The sequence below is a fragment of the Elgaria multicarinata genome, chromosome 4 (assembly GCF_023053635.1).
Source record: "Elgaria multicarinata webbii isolate HBS135686 ecotype San Diego chromosome 4, rElgMul1.1.pri, whole genome shotgun sequence".
NCBI classification, from domain to species: Eukaryota; Metazoa; Chordata; class Lepidosauria; order Squamata; family Anguidae; genus Elgaria; species Elgaria multicarinata.
Genome location: NC_086174.1, coordinates 56,550,896 through 56,578,837, shown reverse-complemented (window position 1 = coordinate 56,578,837; position 27,942 = coordinate 56,550,896). Strand labels below are relative to the sequence as shown.

At 39.7% G+C, this 27,942-nt stretch overlaps 1 protein-coding gene across 1 annotated transcript in view; it reads left to right on the top strand.

The window, feature by feature from the left end:
• Positions 1–27,942, top strand: part of FMN2 (formin 2) — a 177,304-nt gene that overhangs the window by 97,421 nt on the left and 51,941 nt on the right. Inside the window, exons 9-13 of the mRNA XM_063124336.1 lie at positions 8,884–8,945; positions 18,272–18,363; positions 20,186–20,315; positions 23,207–23,353; positions 26,279–26,338. Coding sequence (XP_062980406.1) covers positions 8,884–8,945; positions 18,272–18,363; positions 20,186–20,315; positions 23,207–23,353; positions 26,279–26,338 — 491 coding nt within the window. The remainder of the gene's footprint in view (positions 1–8,883; positions 8,946–18,271; positions 18,364–20,185; positions 20,316–23,206; positions 23,354–26,278; positions 26,339–27,942) is intronic.

Sequence of the window (27,942 nt, the reverse complement as noted above, 5' to 3'; positions counted from 1 at the left end):
TTTTGTTTTGCTTTTTCCTAGAATCTTGAGATTCAACAACTGGAGTCTGGTGCAAAATGCATAGTTAAAATTAAAGAATTCTGAACCTAGGAATTTGCTTTGAGTACCAGAACTGAATGAAGCTGTCAGGTTGTCTGCACAAAAATCCACTTCTGGGCGTCCCAAGCTTTCCTCATTTCAGCAGTATAGTTTAAAAACTGTGGGGAGAGCCATTTTGTTGCTGCTATTGTTAAACATTAAGAATTAGAAATTCTTGCTTCAGATCACCCTGAGATCTACCAGTGCATCTTGACCTATCTTCCGCCCATCCCTGAATTAATTTATAGTTTTTGCAAAGAGATAGGGCTTAGATTTTAAAAAATGCATAAGCTGAATACTTAGAAGAGAATAAGCAACACTGAACACACAGTGGCCTGGTTCGTACGATCATGGAAAGGAAATAGGTCACAGTGGCTTCCCCTCCCCACACACACACACGACAGAGGAATTCACATAATTACCTTTGGCAGCGTGACTTTTCGTGTTGTGTGTGTCTGGCCAGGGTGCCTTCTTGCTGTGGGTAACAAGCCACACAGAACCCATGGGCTCTTGTAGAGTTCTGAGTGGATTGTTATCCTCAGCAAGAAGCCATACTGGCTGGGTTTGCTTAACATGACAAGCCATGCTGCCAAGGGTAATTATGCAAATGTGACTGGCATATGTGGGTTTGGGGGAAATAAGCCACCCTGGTTTATTGTGCAAAGCTGGTTACTGGGAATTGCACCTGAGAAAATATGCATAGGGTTGCACTATTAGTGTCTGAATAAAGCAGGCTGAGCTAGTTATGAAGGTTCTTTAGGCAGTACCTTACAAAAAATATTGTTTATTTGCAGTGGCAACCCCTAGAGGTCCTCCAAATTTTGAGTGGGTGCATATCGCAGTTTGGATCTTCACCATGGTTTTGGTGAGAGAAATCAACAAAAGTACAGAAACACTAAAAGGGATACATCAGATTACAGTCAAAGCAGTTCACTTCTTTGATAAAGTCATATTCAGGATGGTGATCTGCCCAAAACTTTTAAAAGAGATTTATTCTTACATCCCTTACTTTAATTAACTTTGTAATCCTTTTATTGACTACCAAATCACAAAGCTTCTTTAGCTAGGGAGTTGCATTTGGAAATTTGGATCAGTCTTCTCACTTTGGCAGATCTTCCTTGCCACCAATAAATACAGAATCAAAATTGTGCTGCGATGAAATTGTTCTGGCTTGAAACGTTATTGAATATTATTTGGCTTTCCCTGTCAACTATCTTAGTATGCTAAGTCTCATAGAATCCATCAAGGGGTAGATTTCAGAGAACAGGGTCATTTGGATACTTCCCTTTAAAAAGGCATGTAGCAGACCCTCCTATTTTCTTCACCCATGTTTTTTATCACTGGTGAAACTGAAATAAATCTTATCTAAATAATTAAGATAAGCACTGAAGGGCCCTGTATGGTCATATCAACAAACCTCTCAAAAATAGAACTGCAATATAATCTCTCTAGATTAAACACTCTACAATGGTAATCATGTTTGCATTTAAACATTTTATTCTGAAAGGATTACAGTGCAGGGCTCTCTTTTTTCCCCTTTTCCCCAGACAAGAAGGCGACACACTGACTCAAACAAAATGTATTTGTTCTCTAAGAATTTAACTTGCACAAATTTTATAAACAAACTGTATAGGTGTATGAAGTTTTGGCTGATTTAATCAGTAACTTATGTCTTTGAATTTATATAAGCTTGTTTACTCAAGATGCCTGCATTGGAAATGTTTATACTAAAAATACCTCTTATTTTATAGCATTTTATTTAAAACCTATATCAGTGTAACACTATTGCTATGGACTAGAACACCATGGGCGAAACATGGTACCCCCTGAAGCTTCATCCTTCTCCTCAGGCATATGCTGTCCAGTATGTAGAGTTCTCTCCCATTAAACCCCTCCCCCTTGAGAGAGGGCTGTGCCCAATAACGTGCACATGGCATGAACCTGATCTTGCGGTATATCATCCCTCATTGTGCCTTGGCCTCAAATTACACAAATAAAGCCTCAAATTACCACAAATGACTAGATGTCAATGCTTACAGCATTGTGTTGTTGTTGATTTCATTTTATTTCTATACGGGCCAATAGCTGAAGTTCTGTGGGCGGTTCACAAAAATACACATCATAATCCAAGATAATAAAAACATAATATAAAACCTCTAACATACACAATTTTAAATAGTTTAAACAGCTAAGACATTTACAATAAGATACTGGACATGATAAAAGCAACTGACATAAATGCCCCATCATATGCCATCAAATGCCTGTGAGTAGAGGATGGTCTCAACCTGGTGCCCAAAAGATGACAGTATTGGTGCCAGGCAGACCTCATTGGGGAGAGCATTCCATAATCGGGGGGCCACCACTGAGAAGGTCCTCTCCCTTGTTGCCACCTTCTGAGCTTCCCTCTCAGGAGACTATCTGAGGAACGCTTCAGATGTTGATTGTAGTGTTCAGTTTTTCTTGTTTTACTATGACAAGTAGTATTTTAATGGGTGATTGATTTGTATTGTATTGACCTTTTTGTATTTATAATTTCTTAGCAACTTTGTTGAGCTAAGGTTTTAAAAAGCAATATATATATTACAGTATACTAGTCCTGATGCTATAGTGCAGCCTTCCTAAAGATGTTTTAGGCTACAACTCCTGGCATTGATTGACCCTGCTAGCTGGACTGATGGGAACTGAAGTCCAAAAACAGGTGTAGGAAAGGGTTTGAAATGTTGCTTGAATCTTTGACAGGATTCAAAATAGTGGTCGATATCATCTGTACAATGGATTCTGTCTTTTACATCACTGGAATGAGCAGGACTTTGTTCATTAAGAAGAATGAAGTGTATGGTTAATCATGCCCACAATATCTTCTAACTGGAGACAAAAACGACAACTAGGGACTATATTGTACAATCTCTCACCACCCCTTCCCTGAAGTGTTGCAGCTTTATAGCGGTAAGGCATTTTTTACTTTCATTTCTTGTGCTCAGAATGTTACACTTAATAGCTGAGTGGTCTCCCAGGGCTGAGACTACACTCAGACATTTTGGGCAATGAACTGCTTTGGTGTGCTTATACCCATTCAAGTTGCTCACAATAATGAGCACATTATCCAAGCATTTGTACTGAAATAATTTACTGAAGAATCATTTTGAGCAATATCAGCAACACTTCTGTATCAGTTTTGTTTCTTTTCATTTCATGGTTTTGTTTTTGGTACAATTGTCCTTTAGTGCTTGGAGCTTTTAACAAACTGATAAATATTAGGAAGTACATTTCACATCTTTTTACATTTTCCATTCCTACCTTTTTAGAGTCAACACACTTTAGTGACTAGCTGTAGGAGAAAAAGGAATAAGATTTGGCATCACCTGCTCACTCGGGTTATTTGCCTATAGAAATATATTTAGATACTTCACTGTGCGTAGAGCTTCAGTTTGGAGTCTGCAAGTCTAGATTACTATACTTTGGTCTACAAGTTGCTATTAAAGTGAGAGGGGTTGAAAGTTTTATTCTGGTAATTTGGTGGGAGGTTGGTGTATGTTATGCAGTTTGAAGTGTATGTGTTTGGTGGTGTGTGTTTTTTAAGCTAACCTAACTTTCAGGAAGGAAGGGAGTAAAATATAAATAAATAAGTTATAACCAGGTAACATTTATAACTGTACAGATGGTTAGATTAGAGAAGGAAAGGAGTAAAAAGTTTGAAAGAAAACAAACAAAAATGTTTGAAAGAAAACTAAAAGAAAGAACTTGATTGTCTTAGGAAATTAGTGCATTCCCAAATGAATGAATGTTCTTTTCATCTGCTAAAATTCTTCTCTCCAGTCTCTACATACATGCTGGACCTTGCTTAGTGCAATCAGTATCAACGTTTCCTTATTTATATATTCTTTTATTATACTGTAACTACAATTATGTTTCAGACCTGTAGGGGAAAAATGTGATGAGTCCCAGACACCGTATTTTATCACTGAATGCTTCACAGCAATGAGAAACAAATGAGCATGAATTATATTGTCTCTAATCTTGAGGTGTATACACGGAATCATTTTGCAACACTGAAGTGCATTGATTTATACAGGATCAAGTAATCTGATGTCAGAATTCTGTCAGGGATTGCCTATAGAAATGCTAGCTAGGTTTTACTCTGGGGCCTAATCTACCCGGATGTGTCTTCCAATGCTGATGCAGTTTCCAAACTTTCTTTCTTGAATTCACATATACGCCTCCTGGTGCTCACATAGCCAATTAATGCTGTGTAGACTTGCTATAAATCCCATTTTCTGAGGCAAATGAACCTTAAACCACATTAGTTTGGCTATATGTAGGCGAAATCCGTGACAACAGCAAGTTTCCTCCTCCTCCTCCTCCTCTTTCTTCTTCTTCTTCTTCTTCTTCTTCTTCTTCTTCTTCTTCTTCTTCTTCTTCTTCTTCTTCTTCTTCTCCTCCTCCTCCTCCTCCTCCTCCTCCTCCTCCTCCTCCTCCATCCATTAAGCTTATGTGCACCTTTGATGGTTAACCTTTGAAGGAGTGGAGGGTTTTTCATTTTTTTTAAAGGCAACCCAAAAACAATGTGCTGATTTCCCTAGCGGTCAGCCTCATTGAAGACAATGTGATTTACATCTTAGCAGACATGTATATAGGCACATTTTCAGTTGGTTGTTCCAAGAGGCAAGGAAATAAAAAGGACAAAGGAGAGAATTAGGAAGGCTTGAAAAGACATTCCAAATTTCCTTTAATTTTTTTAAAGCCAGGGGGAGGGGAAGCAATATTGCATTCATTCTTCAGTTGACTGAGCAAGGCAGAATGAGACAGAGGCAGAGAAGCTGTTGGGGGAGGCAGGAAAGCAAGGGAAGGCTGATGGGACTTCTCTCCTCCTCAAAGCTGAGGATGTTTTGTCGAGGCTGCTCCCACTGAGCAGAGCCATGAGGAGCCTTCCTCACCCAATGCTTGGAACAATGTGAGATGTGTGTGTGTTATTCATGGAGTCACACCTCCGCAGGTATTGGCACAATAGCAAATATTATTTAAAAAGAAAAAGAAAAAGCCCTATCTTGGTCAGTGGACAGTGGAGCTGTCAGGAATGGGTTGACTCCTATTCTCCATGAAAGGAGTTAACCCATACCTGTCAGGTCCGCCTTTCTGTTACGCCTCGCAGCTCCACTCCTCTCAGAGGCCATCCTGCTGATGTTACTCCTCCTCTCCCCAGAATAGTACTTCAGGTTTTGGACACATGGAGTCTAAAATACAGGAAAATCATACTAAAGGGAAAATCCATCACGAGGACTTTCCCTAAATGCAGTCTTTATGGCAAGAAAACCTGGGATTGATACAAATTGTGGGGAGGTAATATTATATGTTGTGCCTGTGTGTGATATGCAGTAGCACCACAGTTAATTCCCAATGTAGATTGGGCCCTGGTCACATTTTGCCTAGTAAGCACATGGAAAAGCTAAATGAAAGAAAGGAGATAAATAAGGAGGGGTGAATGCATTGGACCCTAATTACTTCCATTCCATCAGAAGGGAAGCTCTAGGTGGTATAAATATAAGTGGTTTAGGGCACAATCCTATGGATGTTTAAACAGGAAAAAGTCTTACAACTCCAGCATTCCCCAGCCAGCATGTCTAAACATGCTGTCTAAACATGCATAGGATTAATACAACACTTAGTAGAAATATAGACCTATGAATAAAATTAAAATGAAGCCATCTGAAATGAATAGAAAAGGCCTAGCAATTACAATGAGTTATCTGGACAGCAAAATCTTTCTGTATATTTTGAAAGTTCACTGAGGCCTTAGATAGACCTAAGGTTTATCCCGGGATTGTCCCGGGGTCATCTCTGTTCATGTAAATGACACACAGGATATGTCGGGAGCAGGCAGGGACGATCCCGGGATAAACCTTAGGTCTAGCTAAGGCCATAGTTACATTATGAGGATCTTCTTAAGGAAGGAATTCCAGAATTGCAGTAGTACAACTGAAAAAGCTCTGCACTGTCCTCTTTCCAGTTTAACCTTTATGGGCAGATGGAACTTTCAGTAGAACTCCACCCATAAATCTTTGAGATGGGAGCCACATGGATAATATGCTGCCTTTGGTAAAAGGTTACCATATGAATACATGTCCCCCAGGCTATAAAGCTGTTCCTCAAGAGAAAGTGTGAGATCATTCAAGACAGGCAAACCTACTCCCGAAACCGCATAGGACAATAACCTTCATTCCTTTCATATTAGCTCGATTCAGCCTCCGTTTAGTATTCTTCCAAACTGTACCAATCCAAAATTAAAACTGCTAATTCATGGGTCAGATAAAAATGAAAAATCAGATTTAGCAATATTGATAACACCACATTCTATATCTTTCAGTGGTTTTATAAAGATGTTAAATAGTACCAGTGTCAGAATACACTGTTATCGTACCCCTACAAGATAAATTCTATGGGGTAAAACATGTTGTTTGAGATCATCTAGAGTTAGGATTGGGACTAGGGCAAAACAACACTCCAAACCAACATCTCTACAGATGTCTCAGCAAAACCTGGGCAAGATCTACACCAAGCAGAATATAATACAGCATGAAAGCAGTTTGAAAACAGTGAATGGAATGTTTCATGGGCCCCAACAGTTGTCAGTGCACTTCAATACCATTATATAGCAGCAGTGTAGATCCTGCAGTGGTGATCAGTGATTTCAAAAGCTGCTTGATAGTCTAGAAAAATCAACAAGGTAAGACATCTGGCTTTTCATCTCTTAACTGAAGGTGCAAGGCAAGGCTGCCAAGGTATGCTAGAGGGTTGGGGAGAGGGGTTGATGTCATCTCTAAGGCTTCCACCTCCCTCTCCAGACCTATTGATCTTGAGTGTTTGTACCCAGTGATGGGCTTCAGAGACAGACTGGGATTTTGTTGTTATATCAGCCATCCTGCTGCCCATTAGTGTCCTTCATGAATGGGTGATACTGTCAAACGTGACCTTGCTGAGTTTCTCATTTTTCCACTACCAAGCTCATTCCATCCTGGTCCCGTATGTGTTTCCCCCCAGAACAAAATTCATACATGGTTCTCTGCACATTTTTCAAATGTACGCATTTTAATATGCATGCACCCAGTGACTAAAGCATATGTGCTTGTTAACAGATGCCTTTTTTTTGTTTTGATTCACGGAATGCATTGCAAGGCTGGAAAGGGATGGATTTCTCTCTGTAAATTTCATTTGGGTCTGTGTTTGGTTCTGTGAGGTACAAAGTGGGTAAATGCATTAAATAAAAACAACTCCATAGAGCATGTTTTTTCCCCATCGCTAGGCTTCCTACCTGAGGTGGCAGAGGGGTCTTGAAGGTAGTGTTTTAACATTAATGCCAAGGCCCTTTTGGTGAGAAAGGTTCAGAATGTCAGGCCTGCCATAACAGCTATAGGTTGTCTCAACACGTTCTGCAGGACACACTCTGCACCTTTTTCAAAGGTGTGGTAGGGATGTACAAATCGGTCTACAGTTCACATGTATTCATTCATAAGCCTGTTCCATCCAATTTCTGCATCATTCTGCAATGTTATTATTTTTTTAAAAAAAAACCCACTGTACAAATATGTGCATTTTTTTTTCATACACAACTTTTCTCACCTGATGCCCACGTTGCAGTTTTTTCGGCACTAAGATCAAATCTTTCTGTTCATTCAGGCTTTTTAACACGTGTATGTTTTAATTATTAGGGGTTAATTTGTTGCTTTACTGTTGCATTTGTTTTGTGATAATTGATTGTACACCGCCCTGAAATTCTAAATGGAATGAAGGGCAGTTTTAAAATATTTTAAATTAGCAAATAAATAAATGAAGCAGCTCCAATCTAAGAACACAGTCTGCAATCCAATTGAAATGAATGTAGAACATCTGCCTCATTTAGGAAAGCCTGCAAGTTGAGTTCTAACTAAAAACATGATCAACTGTGCCAAAAGATTGTAGTAGCTCTCTCCCCAATACCCAAAATAAGTGAAGCTTTCTTTAACAAAGATGAACCACCACTTCTGCAGTTATCCTCGCAAACAAGGACTGCCTGTTAGGGCATGATGTAACTGGCTAAGATGGGTGTGGATCAAGCAACCATATGCACACACTTCTCAGTCTGGAAGTAGCCTTCTGCTGGATATCATAGCAATTTCAACATCTTTCCATTCCCCCCACTCCTTTTGAAATTGATTGAAATTCCTGTTTATGTAATGGTGAACTAACATCTTTTTTTCTACCACACAAAAAAGTAGTTATGGACATCTGTGACATAGCATAAATATTGCTTCGGGACCAGGAAAGAATCTTTTTATATCTGTACTAAATCTTTGGCTTTAGTGAAAAGAGGATTTAACCCTTGTCAGGCATCTTGAAGGTTGATGTATGGATTAATCAGTTTAAGAGTGAAACCCAACCAGTGACAGGTCTCCTGTGAGTTTGTGCGAGTGTCTATGTGTTTGGCTGTAATAGACTTGCCATTTTCCATAACGCTTTTAGTCGTACCATGAAACTCTAATGTAAAGCTTATCTCTGATCTTTGACTTTTGCTTTACTCATGGGATCCTATGTATGTCTTGCACTGAAAAGGGGACATGAATTTCTTAACATTTGACGCCAGGCTCCACCAGGTTCCTTGTCCACAGTCTTAGCCGAAGCACTTTTCCAAGGCATTAGTAAACATTAAGCTGTTAAGCTGAATGACCAGTGGGTCACAAAACACCCCCTATTTTGCTTAGTAGTTTCTTCACTGACGGATTATGATCTTGACATGTAATCCTTTTTCACTTTTGTCTGTCTTTTTCACAGCTGTTGTGAACTTGGACAACTCTGTAGTTGACTTAGAGACTCTTCAAGCCCTTTATGAGAATGTGAGTAACAAGGCTAAAATGCGCATGTACTAATTGTATGTTCCGCTAAACACTTTTTCTTTGCCTGAAAAGAGGGTCACAAGCAGTAATTTGTTGCTATGGACATGTTGCTGATTTCCTGTAAATAAAACACTATGCAGAATTTTTAAAACGTTACAAATCAGTTTCAGGGAAATTGGGTAACCTTTTGAGGACAAAGCATTAAAAATTAGTAGACTTCATGCATTAATCCTCCAGCAGTTGATGCGGGAAAACCCATACTTCCTAAAAACATACTACTTAAAGCATCCTAAAAAAAATCCTAAAATTCCACTGGATAGGCCTGCCGGAAGAGATCAGTCTTTATAGCTTAGCATTTAAGAAAGCGATAAAGACTGATCTCTTCCGGCAGGCCTATCCAGTGGAATTTTAGGATGCGTTTAGGAAGTTTTAAATATTGTGTTTTGATTAATATTTTATGTATTTTATACTTCTTGTTGTTCCCTGCCTCGATCAGGATGGAGAGGCGGGTTAGAAATAAATTACTATTATTATTATTAGTAGTAGTAGTAGTAGTAAAACTGCCCTTTGAAAACCACCCAGATAGTTTCAGCTATGGGGCAGTATATAAATCTAATAAATAAAGAAATATAAATAAATAAAATCTACAGCCCGTCTGGGCCCAGTCCAGCAAGGTAGAATGGATGGTGTTTTCCCTCTTCTCACAGATGATTTTAAAAAATCACTTTCCCTGTCATTGCTCTCAATGGGAGGGAATAGACTATGCTAGTTCCAGGGATAGTAGGTTAGAACAAAGAGGACTTAGGATCCTGTTGGTCTAAAGCAACCCCAACATCCCTCTGGAATGGCATGTTTTTGACATCTCTGCCATTGGAGCACCGATGGCAGAAGATAAATGGTAGCAGAATTTGCCACTGCACCTTGGAAGAAGCTTGTGATGATGGATCTCCTCTTCCAACTAAGGGAGATCCACAAAATCCTATGGCCCACGGGATGCCCTCCCATGATTCATAGGATTGACCTCTAACACGTTATTTAACATAATAGAAAAGCATAGTGGAGATATCTGACAAACACATTAGAAAGTTCGTCTGAGGACTTACATTGGATCTGTTTGGTGTGTATTTTTAAACAGGCAACTAGTGATTTTATTGTGGAATATTATATTTCTAATTGTTCTTATACATTAATTCTATTGTGTAAACACTACTGTTTCCAATGTCTTGTCTATAATCAGGTAGGAGTGTTTTGAAAATAGTTATTTTGAAATACCTTTTGTCCCTGCCTTTACATGCTCTAATATAATTTAATAGCCATATTCTACATTATTTCTCCTCCACATATCTACTGACCTGATTTCACATTAAAACTACAAAGCTGTCAGTTCATAAATGACATTGTTGCTACTTAACGGTTAAAGAAAAACTAAAGGCCAAGTGCAGGGCAAACATAATTATGCTTTTAAAGCCAATCAGGATTGTTTCTTCCCCAAGTGATGGGGGAACTAGCAGCGGAACAAGAGGAAGTTATGCATTGCAGCTGCTGTGAATGTGCACATGAATAGAAATTCCTGTATGTGGTCAGTGCCTTAGCTATATATGTGGGTTGCATCCAATGGTGTCCATCTACTAGTGTAACGGACAGTGTGGGTGGAACAAATTTATCGACTTAATAATGTGAGGTATGAAATAGCCTTTCTTTTTTTTAAAAAAAAAATCTTTTATAACATACAAAAATAATAAAAAGAAATAGAAATAAAAATACATGCAATCATAATTATCCCACCCCTCCTCCCCTCATAGAAAATCAATGATATTATTATATCTATTACAAAATATATCTGTTACAATATATGCATCTCGCACATATGTATCATTCTTCATCTCTTAACATTTTCTTCTTTTCTTTGTGAGCCAGAAAAATAAAAAGAAGATAAGTTAACCTATCATAAAAGAGGTATCTTTCATTTTGTCAACCAAAAGGATTTGAATTCTTTGGGAATTTTATTCTCCCATTCTGACGAGTTGTGTATACCATGAAACAATACCAATTCTTATTAAATATATCTTTGCATTTTGTTCCTCTTACTAATCTCAATTTATTTGTTCTAGGCACCTTTAGAGTTGATTTGAGGGGAACTAAAAAGGGATTCACCCCTCCCTCCCCATTGGTTTTATGGGCAATTTGTATATATTTATTGCAGAGGTGCCCCTAAGTAAGTAGCCTGTAAAATTTCAGAGGGTTTGTGCAATAACAGCATTTATAGTTTGGGGGTGGGTGGGTTCAAAAACGGGATTTGCTTTCTACTGCCCCATGTTTTAGAGGGTCAATATTATGAAAATGAATTATATCATAGAGGTACCATTAGGGAAGAAACCTTACAAATTTCAGAACAATAGGTGCAGTGGTTAGGGAGCTCTGATGAACGAAATAAAGTTTGAAGCTCCCACCCCTCCTGCTCAGTTAAAATCACAGAAAAGGCACCACAAAGTTGATAGAACAGGGATAGATATTGCAGAGGCAGAAAGACTTCAGTATACAGCATTTATACAAGCACAGACCAAAACAGAGAACTCTGAACTTAAATCAAAATCAAACCAACACAACTAGCACCAAAACTGGGGACGAGGGATAGAGGATAATGGAAGTGACACCACAAACAACAACTAATATTCCAGACAAAAGCAAACAATAGCAGGAATAAAAACAAAATCAAGGATTGTATTATAGGAAATGACGTAGGAAAAGACAGAACTAGAAATGGTTGGTATGGAAGAAGAACTTTAAGGGAAGACACACAAGTTAAAAAAAACAAAGAAACAGAGACTTCCTGCTCCTAAGGAGGGGGAACTAGCATGGACCACTGAAACCTGTGAGTCATCCCTCAATGTATTTCTTCGACAACCCTCCCTCAAAGCAATGTGATTGGAGAGCCATGGTAAAATCATTCATTGTTCTTAGAAGCTGGAGATGTTACAAACTACACCGCCCTTCTCTCCTCCCCTCTGCCGTCCAGTGTTGAGGGGAAGAGGTCCCAGATAAAAAATCTGTAAAAGACACAGATAAAAAATTGGACAAATCAAGGGACCTTAAAACTCTTCTATTGTATCAGCAGAAAGAGTACAAGAGCCAATAGACATGTCTACAGCTCCCGGCGGAGGGGGGAGGATCTCACGATATGCTGATCATGAGATCCTCCCCCTTTGTCCACATGCGGCATGCAGCGTCATGGGAGGTAGGAGGACGTTGTGCCCACTATTTTTTTTTAAAGAAAAGGAGCTGGAGAACACCTTTTCCAGTGCAAAAGTAAATAATAATTAAAAAGCCCCAACCCCTCTCCCCTCCCCACCCCCAATGGGCACGGAGCCCTTGAAGAGCTCTATGCCCTATGCCTGGTTCCAAGCTCCTCACATTTACTCGCAAGGAGATGGGACAAAACTGGGACGGCCACCCATACATCTGCGGTCTCGGGACAATCCCGAAACTGCAGGAAAAACTGGGCTAAAAACCGTCCCGGTTATCACAGGGAAATGGAGGGATCATCCCTCCCCGCCCTGGGATCCCCTGTGCGTCATGTGGACACACAGGGATGATCTCGGGGCGATCCCTCGGATAAGGCATTGTGTAGACATGCCCAATGTCAACTGGTTATGGTAAATAGATAATTGAGCACCCATGTATCAGGTAAACTCAATATACAGACAACCATATAATCAATAATTCATTATATATACCATATATGCAACATGGTTGTTGATGAAAACTCTGCATTGCATTATCATTTCAGTTCTTCTTCAAAATAACAGAGTACACATCTTTATTTTGTTTGCCCATTATGGATGGCAGCCAAGCTTGATCCTCCCAATTCCTGTGTTCCGAAAACTTCCAAAATTAGGTGGTAAAAATGGTCCAATTAAAATTCCAAGGCTGTGCTGTTCCAGGGGAATAATATCCCAAAAGTATTCAATGTAAGAGGCTTAGTTCAGACAACACATTAGTCAATGCAGTGTGAAAACTCCACTTAACAGTTGAGTTTTTAGGAGGTACTCCCCACACAACATGTCCTAGCTCCACCATTGTGTGTCTGTGGGCTACTGTGGAGATGAGTAAAATCCATTGTGACGTTTGATTTACAGTTCTTCCACCTTTTCTCTTCCACCAGTCTCTCGATGGTATCCCATCAGCCATTGCTGCCAAAAAACAATCCTGGCAGCTCTCCTAGAGCAGCACTTGCTCCTTTTGCTGCTCTTGCCAGAAAACTCTTTAGCCAGTGGGAAAAGCCAACTCAATGCAACAGAAAACTCCACGGAGCCCTCTACACAAGGTGCAACATAGCGGTTGTGCAGGAACTCTCCTCTGCACAGCGTGAATATTTACAGTGTGGATATTTGGAGTGCTTTCCAAAATAAAAACTCCTCCATGGGGTGAAGTTTTCCCGCCAGACAACACATTTCTCAATGGAGGTGTAAAAACTCCACCATGGAGTTCTAAAACCACTGTTGAGAAATGTGTTGACTGAACAGAGCCAGAGAGACACAAGAGGCCATCAAACTTGAAAGAAGTGATCTGTGGCTTTCCCACAGATACTCTAAGCTTTTCTATGCAAGGCATTTATTGTGTGCTCGTGATCCCTTACTCATGGTTGTTTCGAGCTCTTTAGATGACATTGTGATCCTCCAGTTTTGCTTCTGTTGGGTCCATCTAGAATTCTGATCTGCAACTGATGCCACCTCACCAATACTGTGTGCTATAAATATGGTCCTCTTAGGTCAACTGTCTCAAGTGGAGAGTAAAGGTGATGGGATTGAAATATTCCGTCTCTCCTTCCGTCTCTGACCCACAGGTTTCCCTCCAGGACAAAAGAAATTATTTTTTTTAAAGCGAATCTATTTTATTTCTCCATATTTTAAAATTCTCTATTAACTTACATGACCTTTTCTGTTACATTTCACACACTGTATTAATTGTTAGATCTGAAAATTATTTTTACCACACAGTTAAAACACTGTGGTGGTATTTCTCAGACGTTCTATTTGATCTCTGAAACATATGGGAACATTTGTTTTATGATCTTTCTTCAAAATGTAATCACTTTTTTGCTGATTGCATATGTTTGGCATGGCGCTTTTCCTTCGAGATGTGAAAGAAGTTTGGTCAGCCTCCAAGTCTAAACACACCCTAATTTCAAAAGCCACAATCCTGAGGGCTCAATTCCTGTTTACTGAGGAATTAAAGTCTTGTTAAACTGCATAGTTACTAAATACATCTTGACCAGTTTTTGTTTTCCAGTAACAACAACAAAAAACACCATATATCCTTATTGGTCTGTATTATTTTATGAGAGTGGAAATATTATTGGCACAATAATACTATGATTATTTCTGTCTTCTATTCATCAGTTTGTATGGCTTTTCTGTACAGTTTCTGAAGAAGTTGTTATAGTAATATTTAATCAAAAGAGACTGCAATAAATCATTGCAGTATCTATTCATTTATTTTGTTGTCAAATATAATTATTTTAGAAACAACATTAATTTAAAAGTCGTATACATACAGAAAGGCTTTGGGCAAAATAGCAGTTCGATTAAGAACCTTGACAGAGTAGCTGAGGATTTTAAGATAGTACTGAATGATTACCTGAAAGGTGGTGTAAGAACAGAAAAGGTTAAGTTACCTTATTGAACTAAGGCTGCAACCCTACTAGCAGTAAGCGCTATTGAACGCACTGGGATTTACTTCTGAGTAAATATACATAGGATTGTTTTGCATGGTTACAATCGAAACAGTACTTACTAGGAGGTAAATCAGTAGTTTACTTCCAGATACAGTTAGAATTGGGCTGTAAGTTGCAGATACATAAAGTAATTTCAATTTTTATTATTCTATAAACAGGTGTGCAGACAAAAAAATTAACTATATGTTTTTTAAAACATATAGTTATACTAATCAATGATCGAGTATCCAACACACCTAATCCACCATCTTCAATTCTTACTTCCTCTTGCTCATGGCACAGAATAGATTGCTGCAGTGCTCTCTATGTGGGGTTGTCCTGAAAGTCAGGTTGAAATCTCCATTTAGTTCAAAATGCAGCTACCAGGTAGTATAGAACAGGAAGCAAAATGCAGCTACCTGTTCTATGCGAATTGCACTGGTTACCAATTTGTTGCTGGTCTCAATTTAAGGTGCTAGTTTTGGCCTTTCTACCCCTAAATACTCTTGATCTGGGACATGGTGAACCACTTTTATCTGCATGAACCTATTTAACATTTAAGGTCAATGTTTCAGTCTCTTCTCTCTGTGCTTCCTTTTGTGAGTACCAGAAACATGGGCCTTTATCATAGCTGCACCTCAATTACAGAATTCCGTCCTCAGCGACATCTGGTAACCCCCTCCCCCTAAATTTGCACTTTTAAACATGCTTTGTTTTTTGTTTTACTATTTTGGAATGCCTTTTATTATTTGTTTTTTTAAAAGAAATCTGTGCATGCTGATTGGCTTTTATAAATCATTTTAGCTATGCCGGTTTTATTATATGCATTTTATTGTTTATATTTTACACTTTTATATTTTTGCTGGATGTCACCTTGTCCGAAGACTATAAATCCATAAAATAATAAAGAAGTTACCTTTTGAGTAGAACAGGCTTTAAAATATTCAACAGAATTCTTGGTCTAAGACATTTTGCGTCTTGAGGTGGAGCAAATGGGTGCCCGCACCCATCTAAATCAAGGTCCACAGTCAGCCAAGTATCCAAAGTCAGCCAAGTTATTTTGGCACTTTAGGCAGAAAATCCCATAAGTATTTCTCCCTGATCTCTGGCAGTAAAACTACAATACTAATAATTAAGGGCGCAACCTAATTTGGGGGAAGAAGGCCGCTTACACTTCTTTCCAATTTATTTCCTTTACTGAAATTGCAGTCATTAAAATCAGTGATGATTTCATTCAACTAAAACAGAATTCATGAAGTTGCTACAGCCCCCACAAAAATGGGTGTACTGGGATCATTAACAATACATCTGTCTATCTGTGTATGTGAAGAAAAAAATATTTTTGAACAACCAAGGATTTACGAGGTGAGAGTTCTGAAGGCTGCCTTGCAAGAGAATCCCACCCAAAACGTTCTGCTTTCCTATTTGAAATTTGTTTGATGGAGAACTGTAAGGGTGTTCTGTTTGTTGCACTCTGTTACAATTAGCTTGTACCCAATGACTTTCCCTTTAAGTTATTTCTATGTATTATTTCAAAGATGTGTCAAGTGTAATCAGGAGCTAATGAAATTTATGGGAAGCATCTGCCAAATGTTCCCTTTGAGGGGAATAAAAAAGCCCCCTTTAATTTCCCATGATGGTGTGCGAATTTGGGTTCGTTTTTGTTTTAGAAAAAGAAACGCATAGAGACAAAACTAGCTTTGGAAGCTAACAGTGTAGCTTTGGAAGCCAAACACTGTGCTACAAATTGTGCTTGTATTGCATGGAAGAGGTAAGAGAAACAGAGTCCCTAGATCTATTCATTCAAATTTGCTCACTCTGTAGGGAGGGTAGCAGAATTGCATCTGCCTACCTCAGCGACTGACCTGCCTTGCTGATTGGGTAGAACACCTAAGTGGCAACTGTTATAATAAGCCATAATCCTTACCTCTTGTATGCCACTGCAAACTTTCCAGGGCGGATGAATAGTGTTCCAAAGGAACATGATGTAGCTTTGGAAAGTTATATACGTTGCCTTTCTAAAGTAAACCTCCTGCCATTCAGCTTCTTTGGATGACCCCAGGTTATAGTATTATAAAAGGGGGGTTCCTCCCTACTCACTTTCCCCCCACCATGCATCAATTTAGTAACCTCTATCATGTCGTTTCCCCACTCACTATTTTTCTCAACTGAAAAGCCCCAGATTCCTGCAATGAAGCCAAGGCTTGCCAGGAATTTATCCTCTAAGGGCCAGTTCAAATATGTTAGTAGACACAGTGTGTAGTTCTCCATGGAGTTTCACAACTTCAGGATGCATGTAAGCGATCCTTTGTTTGAAGTAGGCCCTGATCATTAAAAGTTTCTCTAGTATATGCAGGATACAGTTAGGGCAGAGGCAGGACATTTTTCAAAGAATCGTAGTTGAAAGTTCCAGTACATGAGGGTTTTACTTGAATACTTTCTCAAAGAGCTAGTAAATTTAATAATTTTAGCAGCAGCCAGAATAGAATTGATTTAGACTTGAAACACCTGACTAGAAACTGTAAAACATGTTTTATTTTGCTGGTGCTCCACCATTGGGGGTAACATTTGAACACGTCTTACTGTGTGTCAGCTCAGATACATGCAACATCTCTGTGCCGACAATGCGTATTCTGACAGCACACCAGCATAATTTCTCAAGGCCACTTGGTCCAAACTTGCCTCTCACCACCACCACCCACCAGACGCCAGGTCTCATCTGTTTTGAAGAATTGATGGATTGATTGGTATATTCTGACTTCTTTAAGACCCTTTGTTTAAGCTCCTTACACTTCTAACAGCCCTTCTGCTGTTACAACACTTTGACCTACAAAATAGCTGTTGTTCTTTCCTTTGAACAGAATACTGCTGAACAATCGTATTTCCTAAAAGATCATTACTCAGATATTAGAGGAAGATGAGATTTTGACTGTATTGGTTTTGTCTTAAGTGAAACACATCTTCATGAAGCGATTGTTTGGCATCTTACCACATTGGGTTCATCTCCTGTGGTTTTTCAGCTCATTGATAAATAACTTGTCGTTGTCGTCGTCCCCTCCACAAATACAAATTTTGACTCGTATAGCAATACATGGTGTTGAAACCTTTGATACAGGTCGTCATGCCTTACTTTATTAAATGCGTTTTGGTGATCAAATTGCATTCAGGTGCAAGCAACTGACTATTGAAAAAGAAATAGTGCTTAAGAGGGTCATTTGATCCTGGGAAGTATATGAACAGCTAAAAGGGGCTGCAGATCATGCCTTGTCTTAATGCTTGCTAGAATGAACAGATCTCTTGCAATTTTTAGTAGTCATAACGTTATATGGAGTGGTATTTAGAGATGTTTAGTTCTGAATCAAACATTTTTACATGTCACATTATTCCCCGAATTAGGTTTATCACAAACAGATGCCAAAAACATTGTATGTAAGCACAAACACACACGTGATATAGTTAGACTGAAGGAATCACAACTGAATTTCAATTGACTAGCTTTTCAATAAGTATTATTTAATTTCTTATATATTTATTTTCAATATCTGAATACTGTTTTCCAACCTTAATGGTTTCTTTATCTGTGTGGGTGTTTTGTTTTGTTTTGTTTTTAAAGAGAGCACAATCGGATGAACTGGAAAAGATAGAAAAACATGGGAAGTCAAGTAAAGAAAAAGAGAACGCCAAATCTTTGGACAAACCTGAACAGTAAGGCCACTAAGTTTTTTGTAGGGAGTCCAACCGTTACCTTTTGTTTATTTGTTTCAGTTATGGTTCAGAGTCAGTTGCAACTGAAGTTCTGCCTCAGACTAGTAAAAGTTCAGTAACAAGCATGTTCAGTTCTGTTTCGCATGAGAAAATTTAAATATGCAGCATATTATTAATTTGCACAGCAATAGTGTCCTTTCTCAATCTCCTTCTTTCCTTCCTCCAAGAGACCAACTGCAAATAGTTGTCACCTCCTCCCGCATCAAGAGTTGTGTTTGCACCTATTCATTTGAACGGGCCCACTTTGATCCTTATCTCTACTTTTCTTGTCACATAATAATCTTTCAAACATACTTCTATTTCATGTTAGCATTTTTATATCTACATTCTCATTGAACTGAACATGTAAAGACCATTTGATAGAAACCACATATGTCCTATGCCACTTTTTTGGATTATTGTTTCATCACTTCATGTACGTGTTGTATGTTTAGCCCTTCCATATTATATATTTATTCTTTCCATGTTGTAACTTGTGTGTTGACCAAATACCTGTCACAAAGGGGAAGGAGGCCTCCAGTCCAATCCCTCCCTAATACTTCCTAGAGCCCAGTCTCTGTAGAAGGTGAGGTATAAGAGCCAGTGTGGTGTAGTAGCTAAGGCGTTGGACTGGAAGTTGGGAGATCCGGGTTCTAGGCCCCACTCAGCCATGGAAACCCACTAGGTGACTTTGGGCCAGTCACAGACTTTCAGCCCAACCTACCTCACAGGGTTGTTGTTGTGAGGATAAAATGGAGAGGAGGATTATGTATGCCGGCTTGGGTTCCTTGGAGGAAAAAAGGCGGGATATAAATGTAATAAATAAACAAACAAACCTGTACAAATCAAAAGATAGTGAATCCTCCCAGTTAGTAATTTTATTTTATGTGTTCATTATAATTTTAATTCTGGTTCTAGTGGAGCCAATGAATGTCTTACAAGAGATGTTTTGTTGTTTGGTTGAACCCTTATTATGAATATAGGCTCAGCATCAGGCATCTACATTTGCTCAGGGCTGAAGTACTCTGGATCAGTCCATATCCTGTTTCTTTCCCTCTCCTTACCTTGAGGCAAGCAGGTGCTACCAGCGGCAAAAAAACCCACCAATAAGCACTGCTTCTGTGCCTGCCGTTTAAATTCTCCCAGAATGTCTCAGGATCTCTGATAATTGTGTCACTCCAGAGCAGTGCACCATTGGAACCCCAGATGCATTGTGGGGAAATAAAATGGAAGGCCCAGAAACAGAGATTACCAGGAAGAACTGGATTTGTTGTTGCTGCTGCTGCTTGTGCCTGCTTCCTTCAGTTTCAAAGCTGGAGGTGCCAGCAGACACCCCCCCAATGCTTGATGGGAGGGCTTCACTGGCTCTGCTCTTCCTATTGTTGCTGCCACTGCCCACAACGAGCAGCTCCTCTGCTGTCACTCATTCTTCTGATACTGGAAAGGGAAGGGACTCTGTTATTGCATCCACCCCCCAGAGAGGCTGGCGAGGGCTCCACCAAACCTGTCACCAGTCCTGTCTGAATCAGTAACCTGATTCCCACCACCACCACCCCTAGTTCTGTAAAGGTTCAGGTTCAACAGAGACTTTCACTTAATGGTTCGGGTTCTGGTCTGATTCAGGATTATTCTGTGTTTTAGTTCAGGTTCAATTTAATTCTGGTTGATTGGGTGTTGTATTGGATTGGATTATGGTTCTCAGATCTGCCTTATGGAAGAACAATTTGCAAGTAAAGTTCCTATAATAGATCTAAATAATATATTTTTTCATTAACTTCTGCAGGTTCCTTTATGAGCTCTCCTTAATTCCCAACTTCTCAGAACGAGTCTTTTGTATCCTGTTCCAGTCAACATTTTCTGAAAGCATTTCCTCTATCCATAGTAAACTTGAATTGTTACAGAAACTGTGTGAGGTAGGTTCTGGGCCATCTGATGTGAGAGCTAGATTTGCTGATATTTAATCTTTTTTGTTCATCGATACTCATATTTCAAAAGTTTTATTTACTTTAAGCGCTCATTAAATGTGAAGGATAGCAGTCCTGCTGAATGGAACATTTTATGATTGTGCTTCAAGATCAAAGCCAATCTTAAGATTTGGCTTTCAGTGCTGAAATATAACATCACAAGTCTGCAGCCAAATCACATCAACCTCTAGAGAATTACGTACCTTTTTTTTGTGCCAAAGCAAAATCTCTTTTGTAATGGATACTGTCTTCCCCTTAGCATTTTCCAAACAAACGCTATTTGTTTTTGTTTTTCTCTTATGTGTACCTTATTTTTGGGAAATAAGCTTTCTGGCATAATTTCTAATAATCAGATCACAGTGATTTCGTGAAATTGACATAGGTTATACAACAATGGCAAAACATCATCAAACCTAACTATAATAAGAAACTATGTCTTAAAAATTCTTCACATTTAACAACTTTGAAAAATCTTTTGGAAAGATTATTCTAACATTGTTGTTTCCAATTCGTGCGCACAACTGCTTTTTCACCACATATTGTTTGCATTCAAAACTCTCACCTTTAAAGTGAGACCTTCACAATCATATCTATGGAGTAAAAATCTAGGCTGCACTGACTGTTTCCCCTAAATATTTTCAACGTGAAAGGCTCATGCTTTTGAGGTGGTTGAAATATTCCCCACCCCAAACCTGAAGGATGTCTCTTCCCATATTTATCTATCTGGACCCTATGGTCTTCATCAGAGGCCCTTCTCCTGGTCCCTTCCCAAATATAGTGAGGTCGGCGGTTTTAAGAGGGAAGGCCTTTTCAGTGGTGACACCCTGTCTGTGGAATGCTCTCTCAAGAGAAGCTCACCTGGTACCTACATTATGATTTCCCATTTTCTTTTCCCAGGCATTTTAGGAATTGCTTTTAGTGCTTTTATATACTTACACTGTTTTAGTCCTGCTACTGATTTTATTTTTGCTTTTATAATATTTTGCTGCTATTTTCCCCCAACTTACTTTATTATAATTGTTTTATTGTTACTTTGTATTTTATCATTTTAATTTCTACATCAACCAGGTATCTTCAGTTATCAGGTAGTTTAAAAATGCAGTTAAATAAATAAACAAACCCTATTATCTTTTGCGGGCTGTTTCATGTTGTTTTCTGCGTGATGTGTTTCTGCTCTGATGCCCTTCCCTCCGCCCCCTGGTAAAGGTTGATCTTTATTCACTGCATGAGCCCAGCCAATCAGGGATCACCATATAACCAATTAGATTTTCACTATGATGCAATGTCACTGAGAGCAGATGAAGCCCTTGCATTGCCCTATTTCTAAAAGATGGGCTTCTATTTCCTTGCCTGCTGTGTAGAGAGAAATACTACTTCTCTCAATAGATTAGCAAACAATCTTCATCCATTACGGCACCAATGTAGTCATTTAGGCTTTAAGAAGTTCAGATTTTGTTTGCCATGCTCTTTGTAACAACAAGAAGCCTGTGCCTGAAAGGTAGGGTGGGATATGTGGCCTGCCCCTCTACAAATTGCGTATGTGTTCTGCATCTGACTGAAAGGAAAGTATAATTTCCAAAATATAGTTTGGATGTTTTCATTGTGTGAAATTCCTCCTCCTATGAGAAAAGGCCAGTGTGCAGAAGGCTGTGATGAGGTCTTCCCTTGTGCAAAGCCTTCGAGTGCCATGGATTTTCTCCGTGGCTGACTCATTTAATTGCTTCTGGCCTAGTTTCAACACTTGCTAAACTTTGTGCTATCTGTTGGAAGAGGTCTGGCTTGATAACAAAGAGAAAGAAAGCTCTTTCCAACACCTCCTACATCTCTACTTCAGTGGTGGTTTCCCATCAAGAATGGGGATCATTGCAGTGCCTATTGTGTTAGGCTCTGGCACCCAATCCATCATTCAAGAGTTGTTCAGTGCTTAAGAACCACATATAAATACTGTAAATAAATAAATAAGAATGATGACAGAGAGAATTGAACACCCTGCAGCAACATTTGACGAGATTTCTTAATTTGTGCCTTGGGATTCAAAAACCCAGAAATCTTTTGCAACAAGTTAAGTTATAGCTCGTACGAGTTGCCCCCTTTCCCCTAGTGGATGCTGGAAAGCCCTTCTACAGTATGTGTAGATCTTGAACATAAGTAATCGTACAGATGTAAAATGGTTACTATGCCTCAGCATCATAGCACTGACATTCCTGTGCCAGTGAAGGAAGTTGTAGTGGGGAGGGGTCACTGAAAATTGGAAACAATCAGGTCCTTTTGAAAGGTTGTCACACAGAGGAGGGCAAGGATCTCTTCTTGATCCTCCCAGAGTGCAGGACATAGAATAATGGGCTTAAGTTACAGGAAGCCAGATTCCGGCTGGACATCAGGAAAAACTTCCTGACAGTTAGAGCAGTACGACAATGGAACCAGTTACCAAGGGAGATTGTGGGCTCTCCCACACCAGAGGCATTCAGGAGGCAGCTGGACAGCCATCTGTCAGGGATGCTTTAAGGTGGATTCCTGCAATGAGCAGGGGGTTGGACTCGATGGCCTTTAGGACCCTTCCAACTCTACTATTCTATGATTCTATGAACATGTTAATAGTTATTTTATTTGTGACACAAGTGAGCAACAGTTTGGATCTACAAACATATGAGTTATATGATTGAAGTTTTATTATCTTATAATACCCTCAGGTAATCCTAGTATGAACATAATACTTAAAAAAATAAGTTGCATCAAATTGTGTTGGCAGTTGCTAGCAACCTGTATATACTACGTCTTAAATGAAGCTAAATATTTCTCAAGCGTTGACTGGGATGCTGCTCTGTATCTTGTTTCCTCAGACACTGAAAAGTGGCTCAGGAGTTATGCGGGTTTTAGGATTGGTCCTTGCTTTTGGAAATTACATGAATGGTGGAAACAGGACAAGAGGACAGGCGGATGGCTTTGGGTTAGACATACTTCCCAAACTGAAAGATGTCAAGAGCAGTGTAAGTTTTTCTGCTTTCTTTGCAGTTGTTGTAAAGTTTAACAGTGTATTCTTTACTTCTTGGTGCCCCGTGCTTACTTTATTAGTTAAATAAGGAGTTGGTCACATATGCTACAGATATATTACTTAAGGCTTGATAACCAACTGTTGTTTCAGAGGCTCCGGATTAAGAATATAGAATCAGATATACTTTTTGTACAAACAGAGACTCTCATGGCAGTTAGCATCACATCTGTGTTTCTATTGCATTCAGACTCTTCTTCGTCTCTCCTTCTATCTAATGATGATCACACTCAATAAATGGTCAGAAGAACACCAATAGACCCATGGTTTTTCCTAATGAACAAGAATTAAAGCAAAAGAATTAAAACCAAGTTCTCTTTTTCACATAGCAGTAAACAGATAGGAACAACTTAAGGAGTAACTGGAATATCTCTCAGGATAACGTTATGTTAAGAAATAGCTTACAAAATTAGCTTAGTGCACTTTCCAAAGCACAGAAAGCATGAAATGGTCTGAAGGATACATGTACGTCCCACATGCACTATCGGGGGGAAGTAGAGGAGGTTGAAATGGTTGGCAACACTTTACCAGTTGTGAAAATCCTCTGTAACTTGATGACTTGGGTTGCAAGGTTCACTTTTCTTGGGAGCTCCCCATCTTGATCATGGACAAGCCTCATCCTCATGCTAATGTCAGTTACTGAAATAATTCCAATCTTTTAGCCTTGTGTCACCCCAATACCCTGTTATAAAGGACCAGGAATACACAATGAAGCAATGCTTTTCTTCCTCTGGTAAGAACCATTATATCACACAAAGAAAGTGGGCGGGGGGAGAGGAGAATGATGGCAAACCACCAGGGAAGCCCAGCAATTACTGCAATTATATATTCTTGTAAGGGTTTGTTTATTTGTATATAACATACTGAATTTTAACCTTGTGATAGAATTGTTATTGTTAATATGCTGTATTGTATTGAATGGTGTTTGTTGTTGGTTTCTTTGGCCATAACCTGCACTTGGTTGTTTAGTAAATGATATATGATATGTTATGATATGATACGATACAATCCTATGCACACATACCTTGTTGTACCAATGCTTTTCTTTCTCTTTGGCCTTGAAGAATGGTTGCCTGGTCAACGCATTTCTACTTATTATGGGTACTTTGAATAAATACATTAGTAGTGTTTGAAGTAGCCAAGACAATAAAACAAGCCTTAGAGCATTAGGTGTTAACTTCCCCCTAATGCTATAAATATGTCTCTAAAAGGAGAAGAGTGGAAAGAACTCTCCTAAATGTGCCTTTTGAAGTTCCTTGGAAGCATTCACCAGCAACTTCTTTTCATGCTCCATCCAGCAGTGACTGATGAAAGTCACTGAGGCACATCATTAGATTGTAGCGGCTGTTGTTACTGTTCCAGAAGCAGAAGCTGTGCATGCGGCATCCGGGCAAAGGAATATCTGTCCAATAGAAATTGCTAGGGATGGCAGCAAACTTCATAGATAGGATTTGAATTTCTATCCTCTGCAGATCCATTTTAGATTGGACAATAGACAACTCTGGGGTCCTTCCCAATCCAAAATAGATCTGGATCAGGCCCCTGGATATTCTCCATTTCAGTCAGGGATTATATATTGGGTCAATGTGGGTAGGAATCTTGTCTGGTGTGGTGGCCTCTCTTAAGCTTAAGCACCTAGATGAGACAAGCTGAAAATGTCAAACAAATTGTGCAAATGGATAGACATAGTAGAAAAGACCGAAGCGCACATCTTGAAATTTCAGAACATGCTCTCTTTTTTTACTTATATAACTGCAGTCCTTCTTTTTCATATAACAAGGCTTTTGTTTTATAATTCCCACATTTGAAGATTTTTTCCAAATTGAATCTGACTTTGAATATTGTGTGGGGTTTCCTTTGTTAATGAACTGTGGAATTCCAAATTAATTGTGACATTACTTTTTTCTTTTTAAGAACTTAAGAGTTTTAAGAACATAAGAATTGTCACGTTCAATCAGACCATAGATCCATCTAGCCCGGAGTTCTGTCTCCAACAGTGGCTGGAAAAACAAACAGGAAGGCACCATCACAAGGGAAGGGAAGGAGGAAGCTTCCAAGTGCACAAGAAGGAAGTTTGTTTCGGTCTTGTAATTACTATCAATCAGTTCATTGGGCTGCTCCCACATTCTAACATTTCCCCCCCTATTGATAATGTTTAATTATACAAAAAATAGCCAGTGATTTTAAATAGAAGCAGAACTAGTTCAGAAGTCGTCAACGTAATCATTCATTGATTTATATACTACATCAGTCCAACCTCCCCATCCCACTCTAACTAAAAATAGTAAATAAACTAAATATAGGAAGAACAAAAAAAAAAGGCAGTAAGGTAAAACCAGAGAAAGACCTTTTGTCATGTAATGCAATACTTTAAGAAGAGGACCAATGAGTTCCAAGATCTAATAGGGTTTCTTGCTCACTGTACACCAGCCTTCCCTAACCTGGTGCCCTCCAGATGTGTTGGGCTACAACTCCTATCATTCCCAGCTAGTATGCTGGCTTGGAATGATGGGCATTGCAACCCAAAACAACTGGAAGGCACCATGTTGGGGAAAGCTGCCCTACATAGTTACTTTGTGTTCATATGTAGGGCATTTAAAAGTCCCCTTAATTCCCTGCACAAATACATGCAGGGCTGATGCCTATTTCCTTTCAGTTCTTCTTTTTCATGCAATTTTGGCTCTTGTTCCCCCGTTAGCATAGCAGCTCAGAACCGAAATGCCCTCTTCTGTTCCAAGTTTCCTTTTCATTCTAGTGTAACAGTTCACTGATTGCATAAAAAATAGAAATGGAAATAACTCTAGCTAAGATTAGATAAATGTTATGCATATAAAATTCATTATTTCATTTTATCTCTACACAGGACAACAGCAGGAGCCTTCTATCATATATTGTCTCGTATTATTTGCGAAATTTTGATGAGGTGGGTATAGACTCCATTTTACCTTGTTTTTTAAATTAGGGTGGCTGATTTGATTGTGTTGTTTCAAGTGAATCCCTTGTCCTTTCATTGTTTAAGAGCGACAGAGTGATTTGGGGCCTTGCTAGACCATGCCGGATAAGCCGGCATGGAGGCGGGGCGACGGCACACTAACTTTAGCGCGCGCCGCCCCGCCTCCTAGACGGCCGACGCGCAGGGACTATGGAAGCCCTGCAGCGTCGGCCATTTGTTGTTGTTGTTGTTAAAGGGGCCACATGCGCCCCGAAGCCGAAGGACAAGGTAAGTGCCTTTTTTAAAAGATTAAGCCCCCTCCGCTCCTGATCCCCCCCTGCCATCCCAGATGCCTCCCTGGCCACTCTTTCCCCGCTCGCCCTCTCTCTCCCCGATGCCCGCGTCGCCCGTCCTTCCTCTCCCCGATGCCCGCGTCGCCCATCCTCCCTCTCCCCGATGCCCGCATCACCCGTCCTCTCTCTCTCCGATGCCCGCGTCGCCCGTCCTCCCTCTCCCCGATGCCCGCATCACCCGTCCTCTCTCCCCCCGATGCCCGCATCGCCCGTCCTCCCTCTCCCCGATGCCCGCGTCACCCGTCCTCCCTCTCCCCGATGCCATCCCGGTGCCCGGCCTTCTCCCCCCCCTCTCCTGCCAGGTCTGGCCTTCCCCCCCAGGATCCCCCCCTGGCCTGATGGGCACAGCGCTCATATGAGCGCTGTGCCCAGTCCGTGGCTTTTACTGGCTACTCGCGAGTAAGCGAGTAGCCGCAAAAAGCCACGGACCTTGCTAGATGTTCCGCATCTTTGTCCAGATGCTGTGCGTCATCTGGATGCACAGCAGGGAAACCGGGCCTCACAGCGCGCTAAGGCCTCGTCTAGCAAGGCCCTTAGTCAATAGTTTGGTTTGACCAATATCTGCTAGCAGCTTAGATGTACTTTCGGTGTGAAATAAGCCAGATAAAGTGACAACGAACAAAAACCTATTGGAAGGATAAATTCAGGCTTACCCCTCAACTGCAGCAATATTTATCAAAGCAAGCCATTCAGAAGTTATTGAACTATTATTTAATTGAACATGTCATTTATATGCTGCCCCCAAAATAGAATTCTCTGGCCAACATACAATAAAAAATGTCAAAAGTCAATCCATGCATAAGAATACATAATAACGCAGCATGAAGCTGAGAAAGAGAGAATATCTCAATATATTATTAACAATCATTTCTATAATCCCTATAGTTGAAGCTTTCTGGGCATTTCACAAAAAATCAATAAAGGCAGAAATGTACAAGCAGCAGATTTTAAAGGCTTCGAAAGGTCATTAAACCTTTTTTAAAGTCTGAGAGAATACAAAAAGCATTGAACTGGTGCTGAAAAGAATAGAGAGTAGGTACCAAGCAAGCTTCTCTGGGGAGGCATTCCATAACCTAGGTGCTACCACTAAGAAGGCCCTCTCTTTGGTAGTCACCTGCCACACCTCACTCTGCAGGAAAACCCAGAGACAGACATTTAAAGATGACCTCAGGGTCAGGGGAGGAGGTGATCTTTCAAGTAATCTAGCCTCAAGCTATTTAGGATGTTAAAATTAGATAAACT